This window comes from Sorex fumeus, unplaced genomic scaffold (genome assembly GCF_029834395.1).
Source record: "Sorex fumeus unplaced genomic scaffold, SorFum_2.1 ptg000122l, whole genome shotgun sequence".
NCBI lineage: Eukaryota > Metazoa > Chordata > Mammalia > Eulipotyphla > Soricidae > Sorex > Sorex fumeus.
The window spans coordinates 14,421,930-14,437,376 of record NW_026606179.1 but is presented as its reverse complement, the minus strand read 5'-3'; the positions used below and the strand labels follow the sequence as shown (position 1 = coordinate 14,437,376).

Genomic DNA, 15,447 nt, shown 5'->3' with positions numbered 1-15,447 from the left:
CTGTGTTCGGGCCTCATTTGGAGGACCGGGACCCCGTTACTCAGGGCCTCGAATGCCAAGATCAGAATATGAGAGAGAAGCACGGCTGGGAAGTCCTGTCTAGCTGTCTTCAGTTCAGTTCGGGTGGAGGAAGATTTGGGTAACCCCAGCGGTGCTCCCCCCGAATCTGCTCAGGGTTCACTCCTGGCAGGACTCAAAGGACCCTAGGTAGTGCCAGGGATAAAACCAGGGTGAGCTACATGAAAGATGCTACCTCCGACCTCTGTCCCAGCCATCTTTATGTTGGTTTTTTGTTTGTTTGTTTGTTTTTTCTTTTTGGGTCACACTCAGCGATGCTCAGGGGTTACTTCTGGCTCTGCACTCAGGAATTACTCCTGGCGGTGCTTGGGGGACCATATGGGACACTGGGGATCAAACCCAGGTTGGTCACATGCAAGGCAAATGCCCAACCTGCTGTGCTATCGCTCCGACCCGCCCAGCCATCTTTAGAAAGTTGAATCTTTCCCAGCTGCCACAGTTGGACCAGATCTCACTGCATGGTGTGATGAGGCACTGATTCCAAGGGCTAAAATTGACCACAACTCAGCCACCTGAATTCCAACCGGAAGCAGGGAAGGGTCTGTCCTTGCTGATTTTGACAGCAGGGGCTTTCCAGGCAATGGGGTAGAGATGCTAACCCCTCACGCCAAGTCTGCTATAGTCCACTCCACTGGACACTCAGCCTCGGGAGCACCCCGTGTCTTAGACATACATTCTCTTCCCGGCAAGTTCTCCTCTTATTTCTTTTTCTTTTTAGGTCACACCTAGCAATGCTCAGTGCTTACTCCTGGCTCTGCACTCAGAAACCACTCCTGGCAGAGCTTGGGGGACCCTATGGGATGCCAGGGATCAAACTGGGTTGGCTGTGTGCAAGGAAAATGCCCTCTCTGCTCCACCCCCCCCCAACTTCTCTTAACCCTCCCTGAGTGACAAACCCAAGTGCATTCACAGACCCCCCCCGCAAGACCACAACTGATGAGTTCGAGTTTTTAGAGGCAAGTCTAGAACCATGAAGGACTATCTAGACCCCTCCAAATATGTCATGATCTCTCTTTTTGGGGGGGCCACACTCAATGGTGCTCAGATTTCACTCCTGGCAGAGCTCAGTGGGGACTAACCCCCCTAGAACAAGAGCAAGCAAAAAATGTCCAGGCTGGTGATCAGATCTGGGGAGCGCTGGAGGAAGGGAGGTGAAAGTCGGGGTGGCCAGAAGCTGTGACGACTTTAGCTTTCACTTGGGTTGAGGCGTGGAGATGACTGAGCCTCCACTTGGGCTGACTCACCTTTTTGTGGGTTCCCTCCGGCTGTTTTGTGGGGACAGACAGTGGCGGCATGAGGACAGATGAGGGACTGGACCCGTTTCTGCAAGTCTACGAGAACCAGGCTGGGCTTGGTATCATCCCTCCTGGATTTTCTCCATTTGTTCCGCCTGGGCCTCTGGAACCTCAGTGGGCTGGGGAGTCCTGAGAAAAACGGAGGGGTACCGCCAAGCAGAAGTGCCCGAGTTGGGGAGGTCTGGGGCTCGAAGTGTGTGAATGTCCCAGGCTCCGCATTCACTCGGATGTTCCTGCAGTTTCACAGTCTAAGGAGGAGAAGGCCTCTCAGGGCAGGGCTAAGTTAGGGGAACCCAGGGAGGGCAGGGAGGACTTCCTGGGGGAGATGGCAGGGCATAAAAAGTTCTTGCTCCAGTGTGGCTGTTGTTTCCTAGATCCTGCTGGACCACTGGACTGAGACGACAATCTGGCCAATTATGCCCTGGCTGACTTGTAATCTAAGACCTCCTCCTGGCTGAGGGGACTGGCCAGGTCTGCTTGTCACACCCCCAACCCCACCCGCTGCAGATCAGAGGCTGGAGTTGGGGGGTTGGGGGGGCTGATCTCACAGTATGTCCAACGACCTCCATGCTGACCCCTGTCAAGGGCTAGCTTCTCTCTGATAACCAGTGACCTGTCCCTCCCTCCCCACCCCCCCCCCTCACACACACACACACATACACACACACACACCACTTCCCCTGCTGCTCCCCCACGCCTCTAGCCCCCCTCTATCAGCCCCCCTCTATCAGCCCGGGCAAAGAGGGCCTGGGCAACGTGACCTATGACCCCCCCAGGCCCCGCCTCCTGCAGGTGCCCAGGCTTCCTCCCTTCCCCCACTCACCTGCTTCTGCCAGCCCGACTCCCCCTCCCCCCAGGTCTGGAGGGAGTGAAGGGGAGAAGGAGGGAGGAAGGGGGTGCATTCCTGGGATTCCCTGGAAGGGGGGAAGAGAGGGAGGGCCCCGAGAGGAGCGCCACGGGGAGAGCACCCCCAGCGCGCGCACGGAGGCCCGGGCTGACCCGGGGGCACAGCCTATTAGATAGGATGGAAGCAGGTTCCGGGTGGCTGCGCAGGGAAACTGTTCTAGGCCACTGGGCTGGCTGGGAATGCCCGGCCCCGGAGGACTGGTCAGAACAGCTGGTCTTCTCGGTGGTCTAGTGGAGGCTGTCGTGGGAGGGGTCCCCAGCAACACCGGGAGAGGGAAGGATCTGGGGGCGTGGACAAAGCCAACCCCCCCGCACCGCCCACCAACAAATTCGGGGGAGGAGGCGGAGTAGGGTCCCCCTCCCACCCCAGTACGGGCCAGAGGTTGGGTCCTGTCCAGTTCGATCCCAGGACACTGGCCAAACTGGTCTGGCGGGCCCGGCCGCGGGGCGCCGGGAGCACCGGTCAGCAGACCCGCCGCGCGCGCGCGCGCGCGCGCACAGCCAGGGGCGCTGGGGGGCTGCGGAAGCCCGGCTGGCTCGGGACCGCTGGGAGGTCCGCTCGGGGCAGTGGGAGGTCCTGGCCCGGCGCCCGGTTTCGGGGGAACAAGGGGGGCCGGGAAGGCGGGGCGGGGCGGGGCCGCCGGGGGCGGGGCTCCTCCTCCTGTCGGGCCCGCGGCTGCCCGGCCCCGGCTCAGTCGCCGCCGCGCCGCGATCATGGAGCCCCCCGACTCCCACCCCGGGGCGCGCAGGGTCCCGCGGCTGCTGGCGCTGGCGCTCCTGCTGGGGGCGCACCCAGGTAGGGCCCGGGCGGGACATAGGCCGCCTCCCCGGGTGCACGGGGCGGCGGGGGCGTGGGGGGTGGCGGCCCCGGGGGACCCCGGGAAGGGAAAAGCCAAAACCGGGGAGCCTGGGAAAGAGGAGTGGGGAATGCCGGCGGAGTGGGCGGGTCCCCCATCCAATGAGAAACACCCCCCATGCACCGCGGGGAATGGAGACCATCTGAGATGTCAGCCCCTCCCCCGGGGGGGCCGCTCCCCCCCCCCCCGGTCTCGGACCCCCTCCCCAGCCCCCTGCTCCTGCAGACCCCGCGACCGAAGTGCCCTCTGAACCCCGACCAAGGCTCTCAAATTTGTCAAGGGTTATGGACTCTAGGACCGGAAAGCAGTGGGGTGCCCCCATTTGAGGGGGGTCCCCCCAAGCTAGATTCAGATCCAAAGAGCCCGCCGCCCCCAGAGAACCAGCCTGGTACTGGCCCTTGCTGTGTAGAACAAGGGTTTCCTGGGTTTAACGGCCCCCCCTAAATCCGCACACCTGCTTGGCGGAGGCTGGGGAGGGACTGACGAGGCAGGGGCTGGGGAAGCTGGAGGGGAGATTTCCCCCGGTCCTCTGTCTGTCCGTCTGCCCAGGGTGGTGCAGAACCAGGTCGGGGCCCTTCCTCCCTGTGCCAGGCCTCCTAATCTGTGCCCCCTGGACCAGCCAGGCCAAGAGTAGGTCCCTGGGGGCAGGGCAGGGCCGGGCACGCTGGGCGGGGAAGGGAAGAGAAGGGAGGGGAAAGTTCTGAAGCGCCTGGTGCCAGGCTGGAGGGGAGAGGTGGTTCCCCTGGAGAACGGCTCTGCCTGCCAGCATCCTGGGGCGCAGGAGCAGCACCCCTAGATCCCTTCTCCCTTGGGACCCTATGCCGGGGAGGGGGGGCCAAGACCCTCTCCTGATCTGGGGTGAATTACCCGCCCCCTTTACCTGCTCTAGGTGAGGGACCGGAGCAATATAATAGCAGCTTGTTAGGCGCTTGTCTGGCACGTGGCTGACCCGGGTTCGGTCCGCAGCACCCCTTATGGTCCCCCTAACACCACCAGGAGTGATTCCTAAGTGCAGAGTCAGGAGTAACCTGGGCGCGGTGACCCCCAAATTTTTAAAAATTAAAATAGTGAAATAAATAGTTTATGCTCTAGGTTGGAGAGGCAGAGGGAGAGGCCTGGCACGGGAATCAAGGGGTATAAGGCACATGCCTCACTAGTGTGAGACTCCAGGCTGCATCCAGGCTCTGCCCGGAGCCCCTTCGCAGTCTCACTGGCCCGAGTATCGCTGGCTCAACCAACCTGAGTTCTGCTGGGAGTGGCCCCTGAGCCCCCAAGCACTGGGGAGGGCGGAAGGGAGGGGCCTTTATAAAAATTAATAAATAAGAGCGAGGGGACGGCAGAGGGGCCAGGGGGGCGGGCAGGGGGCTCTGGCGCCAGGCCGGGCAGGTCTGAGCCAGCCTGTCCCTCCCACATTCCTGCAACCTGCCCAGCCCTGTCCCCCCTCACCACCCCCACACACCCATCCTGCCGCAGCTCCAGGCCCAGCCGCAGCCCACACCCCATGAGGGAGCGCCCCAGGGGCTGAGGAAGATGGAGCAGGGGCGGAGGGAGGCTCAGGGAGAGGCCCAGGCGCACCCAGGCCTGGCTCTCAGAGGGACAGCCAGCCCCTGCCCTGCCCCCAGGGGACATTGGGGCAATGCAAACGTCATTTTACCCCAATGACTAGGGGCCCAAGCAGAGTCTTAGTTGTACCACTGACCACTGACGGGACAGAGGAAGAGGAGCTGGGTGTGAGAGAGGAGGCTAGGGACAGACTCCTGGATCTGAGGGAGGAGGCTGGGGATGGATTCCTGGGTCTGAGGGAGGAGGCTGGGGATGCACACCTGGGTCTGAGGGTGGAGTCTGGGGATGGATTCCTGGGTCGGATGGAGGATGCAGGGGATGGACTCCTGGGTCTGTTTTTGTTTGGTTGGTTTTGGGACGAACCCACATTGCTCAGGGCTGACTCCTGGTGGCTCTGAACTCAGGGATCACTCCTGGGGGTCGGGGACCCAATGATATACTGAGGATGGAAAGTGCCCTCCCCACTGTGCTATGGCTCCAGCCCTTAGACTCCTGGTCTGAGGAAGACTAGGGGGGGGGGGGCGGGGGGGGGCATTCTGTGCAGAAGCAGCTTACCGGGTTGCTGCCCCACAGGTGCCCAGGCTAAGGTGCACGTGTCTGTGCCCCCCCTGGTGGAGGTGATGAGGGGGGACTCTGTCACTCTGAACTGCAAGCCTCAGGGGACCCCAGACAACTTCGTGCTGGAATGGTTCATGGTGAGTGTCCTGACTGGTGTGTGCGGAAGGGGGAAGGGGGGTGAATTCGAAAGTCAGGACAGCCCCCTGCGGCCACACCCCTCACTCCCTCCACAGAGCTCTGCCAAGCTGCTGCCGGGTTGTTCCCCTCGGGAAACTGATGCCCAGCAAAGACCAGGGTCTGGGGAAACTGACGCCCAGCAAGGACGAGGGTCCCTCTGGGGCCTAGGGTTTGCTAAGTACAGCTGGGACTGGACCCAGGTTCCCCTGGGAGGGTTTGCTAGCCGGGACTGGGACTGGGGGTGGGTGGGTGGGGAAATGAGACAGCAAGGAAGCCGTTCCCAGGGAAGACGTAGAACAGAAGCCCAAGAGCTAGAGGTTGGGGAGAAGAGTGTGGGGTGCACCCCCCACCCCACTGAGGCATGCCCCACCCCACCCGCCAGGCCGATCGTTCCGGGGTCCGCCACCACCTGGCCTCTGCTGAGCTGAAGGGGTCGAAGATGCACAATCAGGTGCATGACTCGCGGGGCCGCGTCCCCCCATACCAACTGGACGCGCGGGGGCGCCTGGTGCTGGCGGAGGCGCAGGTGGCCGACGAGCGCGACTATGTGTGTGTGGTGCGTGCGGGCACCGCGAGCACAGCGAGCACAGCGGAGGCCACGGCGCGGCTGCACGTGTTTGGTGAATGTCCGGGACGCCTCGGGGGTGGGAGAGCAGAGAAGGGACCCCCCCTACACACACATAAGGGCCCCCCCTACAGTGCCATCTCCCCCGCAGCCAAACCAGAGGCCACGCAGGTCACCCCCAATACGGGGACGCTGTCGGTGACGGAGGACATTCCCCAGGAGGTACTGGGCTTGACAGCGGGGGTGGCATGGGAGGAAGGAGCCGCTGCCCGCGGGGGGCGTCGTCTTGGGAGGCGTGTCGTGACACTCTCCGAGCCTGGTATCTGCTGCAGATCGCCACCTGCAAGAGCCTCAACGGGAACCCAGCGCCCCAGATCACGTGGTACCGCAACGGGCAGCTGCTGGAGGTACCCATGGAGGTAAAGGCAGGTGAGTGGGGGGCGCCCCCGGCCGGCGGGGCGCGGGGGTGCGGTCGGACCCGGGACACCCCCCCCGACTGAGCGCCCACTCCCCCCACCCCAGACGGCTACATGACCAGCCGCACAGTCCGCGAGGCGTCGGGGCTGCTGTCACTCACCAGCGTCCTCTATCTGCGACTGCGCAAGGAGGACCGCGAGTCCAGCTTCCACTGCGCCGCGCACTTCCGCCTGCCCACGGGCCAGCAGGGCCGACTGGACAGCCCCCCCTTCCGCCTCACCCTGCACTGTGAGCCTGCCCCCCCCCCGCCCCCAAGGTGTCGCATGATTCGCTGTGCTCCATCCTCTCACCCCAGATCCCAGCTCCTCGCGCCCCCAGCCTCGCCCTGACTGACTGGGCGGGCACCTTGAGCACCTGAAGGGTGAACCCGAAACACTGACCTTTAGGGGGGCTGCAGCGCTAATACGGCAGCAGCAACGGGTAAGGCTCTTGCCCGAAAGATGTGACCCCTGGAACCCATATGGCCCGCCCCACCAGGAGTGATCCCTGAGTGCAGAGCCAGGAATAACCAGAAAAAAGAAATGTTGATCTCTAACCTTTGGCCCATCATAGGCCCACCCATGGGGAGCTGGTGACCTCTTTCCCTTCAGCCAGCCCTGGCCTTGACCCTTGACCTGCCTTGACCTTTACCCTTGCCCGCAGACCCCACGGAGCACGTGCAATTCTGGGTGGGCAGCCCAGCCACCACGGAGGGCTGGGTGCGTGAAGGGGACTCCGTGCACCTCTTCTGCCGGGGCGACGGCAGCCCCAGCCCCGAATACACCTTCTTCCGGCTTCAGGTGACTTCCCCTATGCTGCCTAGACACCCCAAACTTTTAATTTGCCAGCCTGTGCCCCATCAGGTGTGGGACCTGGCGGCCCAGATCCACCACCGGCGAGCTCCTAACACGGGGCGCCTCTGGTTAAACGGGGTCTCCGACCCCTCCTCGGGGAGGGGGACTTTGGTGGAGCCCTGGTACCTCCTGAGCTGAACCCTCCCCCTCCGTGTGCCCAGGGTGAACAGGAGGTCACTCTGAAGGACAACGTGGAGGGGAACCTCACGCTGAAGGGGGTGCAGCGGGGCCAGAGTGGGACCTACGGCTGCCGGGTGGAGGACTATGACGCCCCCGAGGACGCGGAGCTCTCAAGGACCCTGGAGCTGCGTGTGGCTTGTGAGAGCCGGGGAGCCCTGTGTGCCGCACCCACCCCTGTCTCTGGCCCAGCCTGGTCTAGCGCATCCTTCCACCCTCCTGCCGCCCACACTGCTGCTCAGAAGCTCTTTCCAAAGCAGAGCCCCCTGGCTACAGCCCACTGCGGGAGCCCTTGGGAGAGCCTGGAGGCCTGTCTCTGCCTTGGGCTAAGCTCCTCCCTGCATTTCTCTCCCAGCTCCGCACCCAGTTCCTGCTGCAGATTGCAGATCCCCTCTACTCAACCCTCCTTTTCCCTTCCCACCCTTCCCCTTCTCTCTCCACTCCTTCCCTCCCCCCTCCCCCTCCTCTCTTTCCCTTTCTGTCTCTTCCCCCCTCCCATATCCCCCCTTTTCCCTATCCTCTCTCTTCCCCTCCCCCCTACCTCTTCCCTCCTTTCCTCTTCCCGTCCCTTCCCCTTCTCCTTCCATCTCCTTTTCCTTTTGGGTCACACACCATACTGCCAATGCTCATTTACTACCTCTAGCCCACCTGGCAGTGCTGGGGAGCTATTCCCAGCCCAGGTTTTTGGAGTATCCTGCATGTAAAGCCTGTAGTTCCATCCATCGGAGCTGGTTCCCCAACCCTCCCCCATCCATTTTGAAGCCCTACCTGGGCTCCTACGAAACCAGCTCAGCACCCCTTCTGGTCCCCACTGCCCTCTCTGTGTGTGCGTGCTGCTGAGGGCACATCTGTGAACAGTCACCACCCCTGTCCCTCCCAGCCCAGTGGCCCCCAAGGGGACCCACCCAGTGAGATGGGACCACAGGTTAGCAGGACATGGGCAGGGGAGACACTTCGCAGAACTGGCACCTGCCTTCCCACTCGCTCTAGGCCCCGGGTTCAATTCCCAAGCTCCGCCCTGTGCGTTCCCCAAGCGCTGCCTGGCCTGAGCCACTCCACCCTGCACAGCTAGGCCAGGATGACCAGGAGCGGCCCCAGGGCCCTCCTGGACACTGTTTGGAAGCCTCCCCTCACCCCTGCCAAAGACTCAGAAGGCCAAAGGGGCAGTAAGTATAGAGAGGTGTTATAGGCTGTGTTCCATGAAAAGCAGATTCTGACTCAGAAATTGGAGGCAGGAAGTTTATGGAACATGCCTTGGGGACCCACAGTTTGGGGGTCTGGGAGGGGCAAGGGGCAGGATGGGACAGAGGGAAGCGTTGGCTGCAATATACACAAGGGCTCAGGTGGCCCCTGGGAAGCTGGACTGAGTGCAGTGGACGGGGAACCTTTACATTCTGTGTCCACCATTCCAAGCCGGCTGCTGGGCAGAGGGGCCTGGCCATGAAAGCAGGTCCCAGTGTGGCTGGCAGCTGAGACCCTGACAGCTGTCGCTCAGCCAGGTGTCTGAGAGGGAGCACAGTTGGACCAGCAGGCACCACTGACAAGGGCACCTTTGAGTAAGAAACCCCAGGCTGGGAACAGAAGTGTGCAGTGCCCAAAAGGCATTCCAGGGGCCCAAACAGCAGGTGCAAAGACCCTGGGGCTGCCGGAGCAGGGACGTGGCTGGCAAGGTTGAGCCCAGGCAGGCTCAATTTGGAAACTTCTATGGGATTTGAGGCAGAGGAGAGAGTAATGAGCCTGCAAGGGAGTCTGACTAGGTTTTTATTTGGGGATGGGTAGATCCAGGTTCTGGGGACTGAACCTGAGCCCTCCATATGCAAAGCTCCACCTGAGCTCTCCCTGGAGCTCACTGGGATGGACTGTCCAGGTGGACTCCGCACAGCAGAGAAACCAGTGAGGTCTGATCCAGAGGTGATAGGAGAAGGATGTGGCCACAGCCATAGCACAGGGGGAGAGGGGGCATTTGCAGCCTGACCCCGGTTTAACCCCCGGCATCCCATATGGTCTCCCAAACACCACCAAGAGTGATTCCTGAGCACAGAACCAGGAGTGACTCCTGAGCATGGCTGGGTGTGGCCCCAAAACTTAAAAAAAGGGCTGGAGAGATAGCACAGCGGGTAGGGCGTTTGCCTTGCATGCGGCCGACCCGGGTTCGATTCCCAGCATCCCATATGGTCCCCTGAGCACCGCCAGGAGTGACTCCTGAGTGCAGAGCCAGGAGTAACCCCTGCGCATTGCCGGGTGTGACCCAAAATGCAAAAAAAAACCTAAAAAAAAATTTTAAGGAGGAGGAGAATGTGGGGATGGAGGTGGGGGATGGTGGTGAGAGGCAGTGCAGAGAGGGCAGAGAAAAGCAGGTCCTAGAGAGGAGGCCGGGTTAGGTGGGAGCAGAGGGGATGAAGACACCCCAGGAACTAAGGTTGCACATTAACCTGCACCCCGCAAGTCAGCTCTGGGGGTGTGTCTAGAAGGGTTACATTCCACAGGAGACTGAAACCTGGAGTTTGTCCTGGAAAGGGGAAAGCGAGGGGCACCCCTAGCTCACTCTGGCCCTTCGCACCTGCACCCCGAGTGTCCTGGACAGGCCTGAACCCCCGGGAGTGAGGGGCACAGAGGGTGACCTTCTGTACCCTCCTCCAGACCTGGACCCCCTGGAGCTCAGCACTGGGGAGGAGCTGACCGTGCCCCTGGGGGGCAGCACCACTGCCAACTGTTCCGTGGGAGGCCTGCCTACCCCCACCCTGCGCTGGACCAAGGTGAGGGGGGGTTCTCCCATTTGGCCCCAGGGCACCTCTGTCTGTCCACCCTCCCTGCCTCACCCTCTTGCTGCCTCAGGATTCGGTGCCCCTGGAGGACGGGCCCACGCTGTCCCTCAGCGCGGTCACCTTCGATGCCGCGGGCACCTACACGTGCGAGGCCTCCATGCCCACAGTCCCCCTGCTGAGCCGCACCCAGAGCTTCAAGCTGCTGGTTCAAGGTTTGGGGGACGCGGGGCAACTGGGGTGGAGACCAAGGGAATGGGGGGGCAGGAAAATTTGGGGGCGTTCAGGCCTCTGGCTTTCTTCTACTTCCTTTCGGCTCCTTTGTGGGAGGGAGGAGGTTCCCAAGGGCTCCAGCCCCAAACTCCGGGTCTTATGCATGCAAGAGATGCACATACCCCAGGCATCTCTCTCCTTTCTCTCCCCTTGTTTCACTCCCTGACCTCCCCCAGGGACCCCTGAGCTAAGGCCGGAGGAGACTCAGCCCCAAGCTGAGGGTAGCTGGAGGGAAGGGGATGAAGTTATGCTGACCTGCTTGGCCCGCGGCCACCCTGAACCCAAACTCACCTGGAACCAGCCGGGAGGCAGTGTAAGCACCCCACCCCATCCTGAACCCTCCCCCTTCACCCCCTCACCCCTGACTCTTTGCAAATCGCCACGGCCCCGGCCTCCAGCCCAACACCTGGTCCCACGGTCCTTCTCCTGGACTGGACAGCTGCGCCACCACCCTCACCCCCCGCATCCCCGCCGCCAGCCCGCAGAGTCGACCCCCGGCGCCCAGGGCTGGGTGAGCAGTTCGCTGAGGCTGAAAGTGACCAGCGCCCTGAGCCGCGAGGGCGTGTCCTGCGAGGCGGCCAACCCCTACGGGAGCGTGCAGCACGTTTTCCACTTCGGCCACGGTGAGGGGTTAAGGGTTAGGGGAGCACGGCGGGCGGGGGGCAGGGGGGAGGTGGCGGAGCGGCGGGCTCACCCCTCCACCTCTGTCCCGCCCTGCAGTGGCCCCCCAGGCCGCCCAGGCTGGAGTGGCCGTCCTGGCCGTGGCCGTCAGCGTGGGCCTCCTGCTCCTCGTGGTGGCCGCCTTCTACTGCATGCGACGCAAGGGGCGCCCCGGTTGCTGCCGGCGGGCTGAGAAAGGGGCTCCGTGAGTGCCCGATCCACCCCCGCCTCCCACCGGGCCCCACCCCCCATCCCCGCACATTTCCTTCCAACGGCCCCTTAAATATCCACCCCCACCCCCATCCCTAAGGTTCCGCGATCCATAGCTCATCCAAACCAGAACCAGCCCACCCAAACCAGAACCATCCTGAACCCAGCTTCTCTTCTCGGTGGCCCCCTCCATCGCCTCCCCCAAACTCATCTCCGCTTTCCGCACTACCCCGCCCCCAGCTCACAGTCTCCCTTCCCATCCTGAACTAGCCCACCTCCGCCCGACAGAACCACGCTCCAGTACTAGCCCCGCCCACCACCCTAGCCCCGCCCTCCCACCTGCGTGCCTCCCTCCAATCACGCCCCGCCCCCCAAACCTAAGCCCCGCCCTCTCAGCCACACGCCACGCCCACACCCCCTCTAGCCCCTCTGCCCAGCCGAACTCAATTTCAATCCCGTCCCCATTCCCCGTCCCCTCCAAACCTAGCTCGTTTCTGCTCCTGACTCCGTCCTCACCCCCGTGAGACCCCCAAAACACCCAGTCAACTCTCCACTCCCACCCAAAGCCAGCCCCATATCATTTCCCCGACGCTGACTAGCGTCTGCTGCCACCCAAGCCCCGCACCCTCTTAAACCTCAGGCCCCCTCCCCGTGCACCCCCTATCTCACCCGCCCCCCGCCCCTGTTCCTCGCCCAGCCTGGCTCACTCCCCGCGATGCCGCCTTCTCCCGGCAGGCCTCCGGGAGACCCGGAGCTGAGCCAGAACGGGGCGGAGCCGCCGGAGCAGACGGGCCTCCTCAAGGGGGGGCCCTCGGGGGCCACCCAGCGCGGCAGCGGGGCCTTCAGAGAAGCGGTGGGTGCGGACACCCCGGGGTGGGGGCGGGGTGAGGGCGGGACAGCCCCCTCCCCCCCAGCGCTGGCTGACCCCTCCCCCTTCTCCCCAGTGAGGAGCCCCTGAAGCCCCCGGAGTCGTCCCGGGACCGCCGAGCGGGCAGCTAGGGGCCAGCGCCGCCCCCGCCTTCCCGGCCCGCCCCGGCCCCGGCCCCGGCCCTCCCTTCCTTCCTCGGGCCCCCGGCCGGCCGCGCGCGGGGGAGGGGCGCGGGGACCTTCCTGCGGGAGGGTGACGCTCCCAGGCCCCAGAATAGCTCCTGGAGCCGCGCCCGGGGCCGGCCCGGGCCCAGGCCGCGAGGGTCGCCGGCCGGCCGGCTCTATTTTTACCTTCTGCCGCCATCGCCGGGCCCCCACCTGCCGTCCCGCCGCCCCTAGTCTGACACTGGATCCCCCGCCACCCCCGCCCCGCCGTCCGTGGACACTGGATGCTGGACTCGAGGCCGTCGCCCGGACCCCGCCGCGGCCGCCGCCGCCTCCCGGGAGGCGCCCGGCTCGCCGGGGACCCCTCCCCCGCCCCCCGGCTACACCTGGGGCGTGCGGGGAGGGGCGCAGAGCAGAGTCCGCCGGCTCGCGCTGCTCGGGGAGTGGGGTGCTGTCCCCTTCGGCTTTAAGAGCTCCGCGTCTGTGTGGCCAGAGTTCCAGAGGGAATAAATCGGGAGAGGAATAAACTCAGGCCCTGCAGAATGAATGGAATTCAGGCCCAGCGGGCCGGGGGAGGGGGGGGGGCAGCGGGGAGCCGCCCTGGGGAAGGGGGCTTCGCTCCGAGGAGCCCGGACAAAGGGCCGGGGGAGGGGAGAGGATATGGCCCCCGCGGTGAAGCCGGCTGCACCCCCCCCAGGTAGAGGAAGAGCGTAGAAAGGGTGGAAGGACTTAGGGGGAGGGACAGGATGGGCGGGGCCAGCTCAGCGGAGCGGGAGTCCAAGTCAGAGATTTGGGGGGGAAGGAGGCAGGAAGAAACGGGCAGAATGGGCGGTGCTGGGGGGGGTGTTCCTGGCTCTGCTCTGGGCAGGGACCCCTGGCGGCTCCAGGGACCTCGTGCAGTGGCGGAGGGTGAACCCGGGTCATCCTTTTGCTATGCAGTGCCTTAAGCCCCTACCAGCTCTGCAGCTCAGGCATATTTGGGAAGAGAGACAGAGACCAGCAAAGAACTGGGGTTTCCCAGAGATCTTGGTGCCCAGCGGGGAGAGAAAACGGTGGGGGCAAAGAGAAATCGCATTAGCCTGCAGGGAGGAGAGACCCCCTCCTTCCCAAGTTCTCTGCTCTCACACCTTCTAGCCTCCTAATCCGCGCCCCCTCTCTGCCCGCAGTTTACCTGGCTACAAAGTGGAGAGAGTGAGATTCGGCATGGAGGGAGTGGTGCAGGGACACTTCAGCCATGAATACCCCACCGCTTAGGGCTGGAGCGATAGCACAGTGGGTAGGGCATTTGCCTTGCACGTGGCCAACCCAGGTTCTATTCCCAGCATCCCATATGGTCCCCTGAGCACCAACAGGAGTAATTCCTGAGTGCATGAGCCAGGAGTAACTCCTGTGTATCGCCGGGTGTGACTCAAAAAAAAAAAGAAAAAACAGAAAAAAAAGAAAACCCCATGGCTTATTCACCCCTTATAAATTTTGGGCCAGCGGCTGGATTGGGGAGGGCTCTTGCCTTGCACCCTGCCGACCCGGCTTCAATCCTCGGTTTCCCTTACGGTCCCCCCAACCCAGAGCACCACCAGGAGTACTTCCTGAGTCTAGAGCCAGGAGTTAAGCCTGAGCATCACTGGGTAGGCCCTTAACCAAAGCAGAGATTGTCCTTCCCTCTCTGTATGTCTCTAATACATTTGTTTAAAAAAAAATAATGGGGGGAGGTAGGGTTAGAGAGTCAGTACAGCTGGTAGAGTGCTTGCTTTGCATGCTGCTGACCCGAGTTTGGTCCCTGGCACCCTATGTGGTCTTCTGAGCACTGCCAGGAGTAATTCCTGAGTTGTAGAGCCAGGAGTAACCCTTGAGCATCACTGGGCGTGGCTCCAACCCCCCCCAAAACAAAATAAAAGTGAAGGGCTGAAGATAATACAGCGGGGAGAGCAGTTGCCTTGCACAGGGTGATCTGGGTTGGATCCCCGGCACCCCAGACAGCCCCCAAGCTTGCCAGGAGTGATTCCTGAGTACAGAGCCAGAAGCCCTGAGCACAGCCGGATGTGACCCGAAAATCAGAAATAATTAAAGGCAAGAGACCATAGAGATGGGTCCACGGACTAAAGCAGATACTTTGCATGCAGGGACCCTGTGTTTGATCCCCAACATTGCATGGTTCCCTGAACCCTGCCAGGAGCACTCCTCCGCCAAATACTGAGCTACTACTACAAGGGTCTCTCCACCCCAGCACTGCCAGGTGTCACCCCAAACAAATAAAAAAGCTAAAACAAAAGCAAGAAGCAAAGGGGGGAAAGATGGAGCAGTTGACTCAGGGTCAAACCAGCAAAGGTCGCAGCATCCCCGCTCCCCAACCACTGCACGTCTGGGAGACATCCAGGTCTGGGTTCCACATCCCCCATGGGACGGTTCCATGAGGAATAGGGAAGGGGGGTCATTTCCCAGAGAGGGGAAGGGCAGATGCCACTGGAGCTGGTGGATGGTGAGGTTGCCGCCTGGGATCGATGACTGGACGCATCCTAAGGAGGTGTGGCTATTTGGGACTTGCTGACTTGCTGTGCCATCACGTCATCCCTTCCACCCCCCATTCAGTTCACATAAAATCCATTCTCCCAATCAGTTATCTGTCTCCTTGCGTGACTTTCTTTTCTCTTTTTTTTTTTTTTTTTTTGCTTTTTGGGCCACACTCAGCAATGCACAGGGGTTACTCCTGGATCATGCACTCAGGAATTACTCCTGGTGGTGCTTGGGGGACCATATGGGATGCTGGGAATCAAACCCGGGTTGGCCACATGCAAGGCAAATGCCCTACCTGCTGTGTTATCGCTCCAGCCCCTTATGTGACTTTCTTGACTTCTCTAGGACAAAGGATATTCTTTACATAAATAAAAAAAGCTAAATGCCCCGGAAGGGCAGTTAGGATAGAGAAGGGACCAGTACGACAATAATAGTTAGAAATGACTCTGGACAAGACAAAACAAATACAAACAAACAAAAAGATATATGCAACAGAGGGCCAGAGAAATAGCG

The 15,447-nt window shown here is 62.2% G+C and overlaps 1 protein-coding gene across 2 annotated transcripts; it reads left to right on the top strand.

Moving 5' to 3' along the window:
- Positions 1 to 2,938: 2,938 nt before the first annotated feature.
- Positions 2,939 to 12,780, top strand: BCAM (basal cell adhesion molecule (Lutheran blood group)). 2 transcript variants are annotated; one of them, XM_056136242.1, is made up of 15 exons: positions 2,939 to 3,075; positions 5,273 to 5,394; positions 5,817 to 6,054; positions 6,151 to 6,221; positions 6,332 to 6,428; positions 6,522 to 6,704; positions 7,119 to 7,255; positions 7,471 to 7,627; positions 10,127 to 10,242; positions 10,322 to 10,463; positions 10,698 to 10,834; positions 11,000 to 11,144; positions 11,242 to 11,386; positions 12,127 to 12,244; positions 12,336 to 12,780. In XM_056136242.1, the coding sequence occupies exons 1-15, from the start codon at positions 2,994 to 2,996 to the stop codon at positions 12,336 to 12,338; spliced, it is 1,893 nt and encodes a 630-aa protein (XP_055992217.1). In that variant the 5' UTR covers positions 2,939 to 2,993; the 3' UTR covers positions 12,339 to 12,780. The 2 variants fall into 2 exon arrangements, with proteins under 2 accessions (XP_055992217.1, XP_055992218.1); XM_056136243.1 differs by lacking the exons at positions 12,127 to 12,244; positions 12,336 to 12,780 and having other exon boundaries at positions 11,242 to 11,390.
- The last annotated feature ends 2,667 nt before the right edge of the window (positions 12,781 to 15,447 follow it).

Bases quoted from the DNA above. Each gene is read 5' to 3' on its own strand.
- BCAM (XM_056136242.1), top strand. From the start codon at position 2,994: ATGGAGCCCCCCGACTCCCACCCCGGGGCGCGCAGGGTCCCGCGGCTG. The intron at 6,429-6,521 runs GTGAGTGGGGGG...CCCCCACCCCAG, and splicing joins ACCCATGGAGGTAAAGGCAG to ACGGCTACATGACCAGCCGC. The intron at 10,243-10,321 runs GTGAGGGGGGGT...TTGCTGCCTCAG, and splicing joins CCACCCTGCGCTGGACCAAG to GATTCGGTGCCCCTGGAGGA.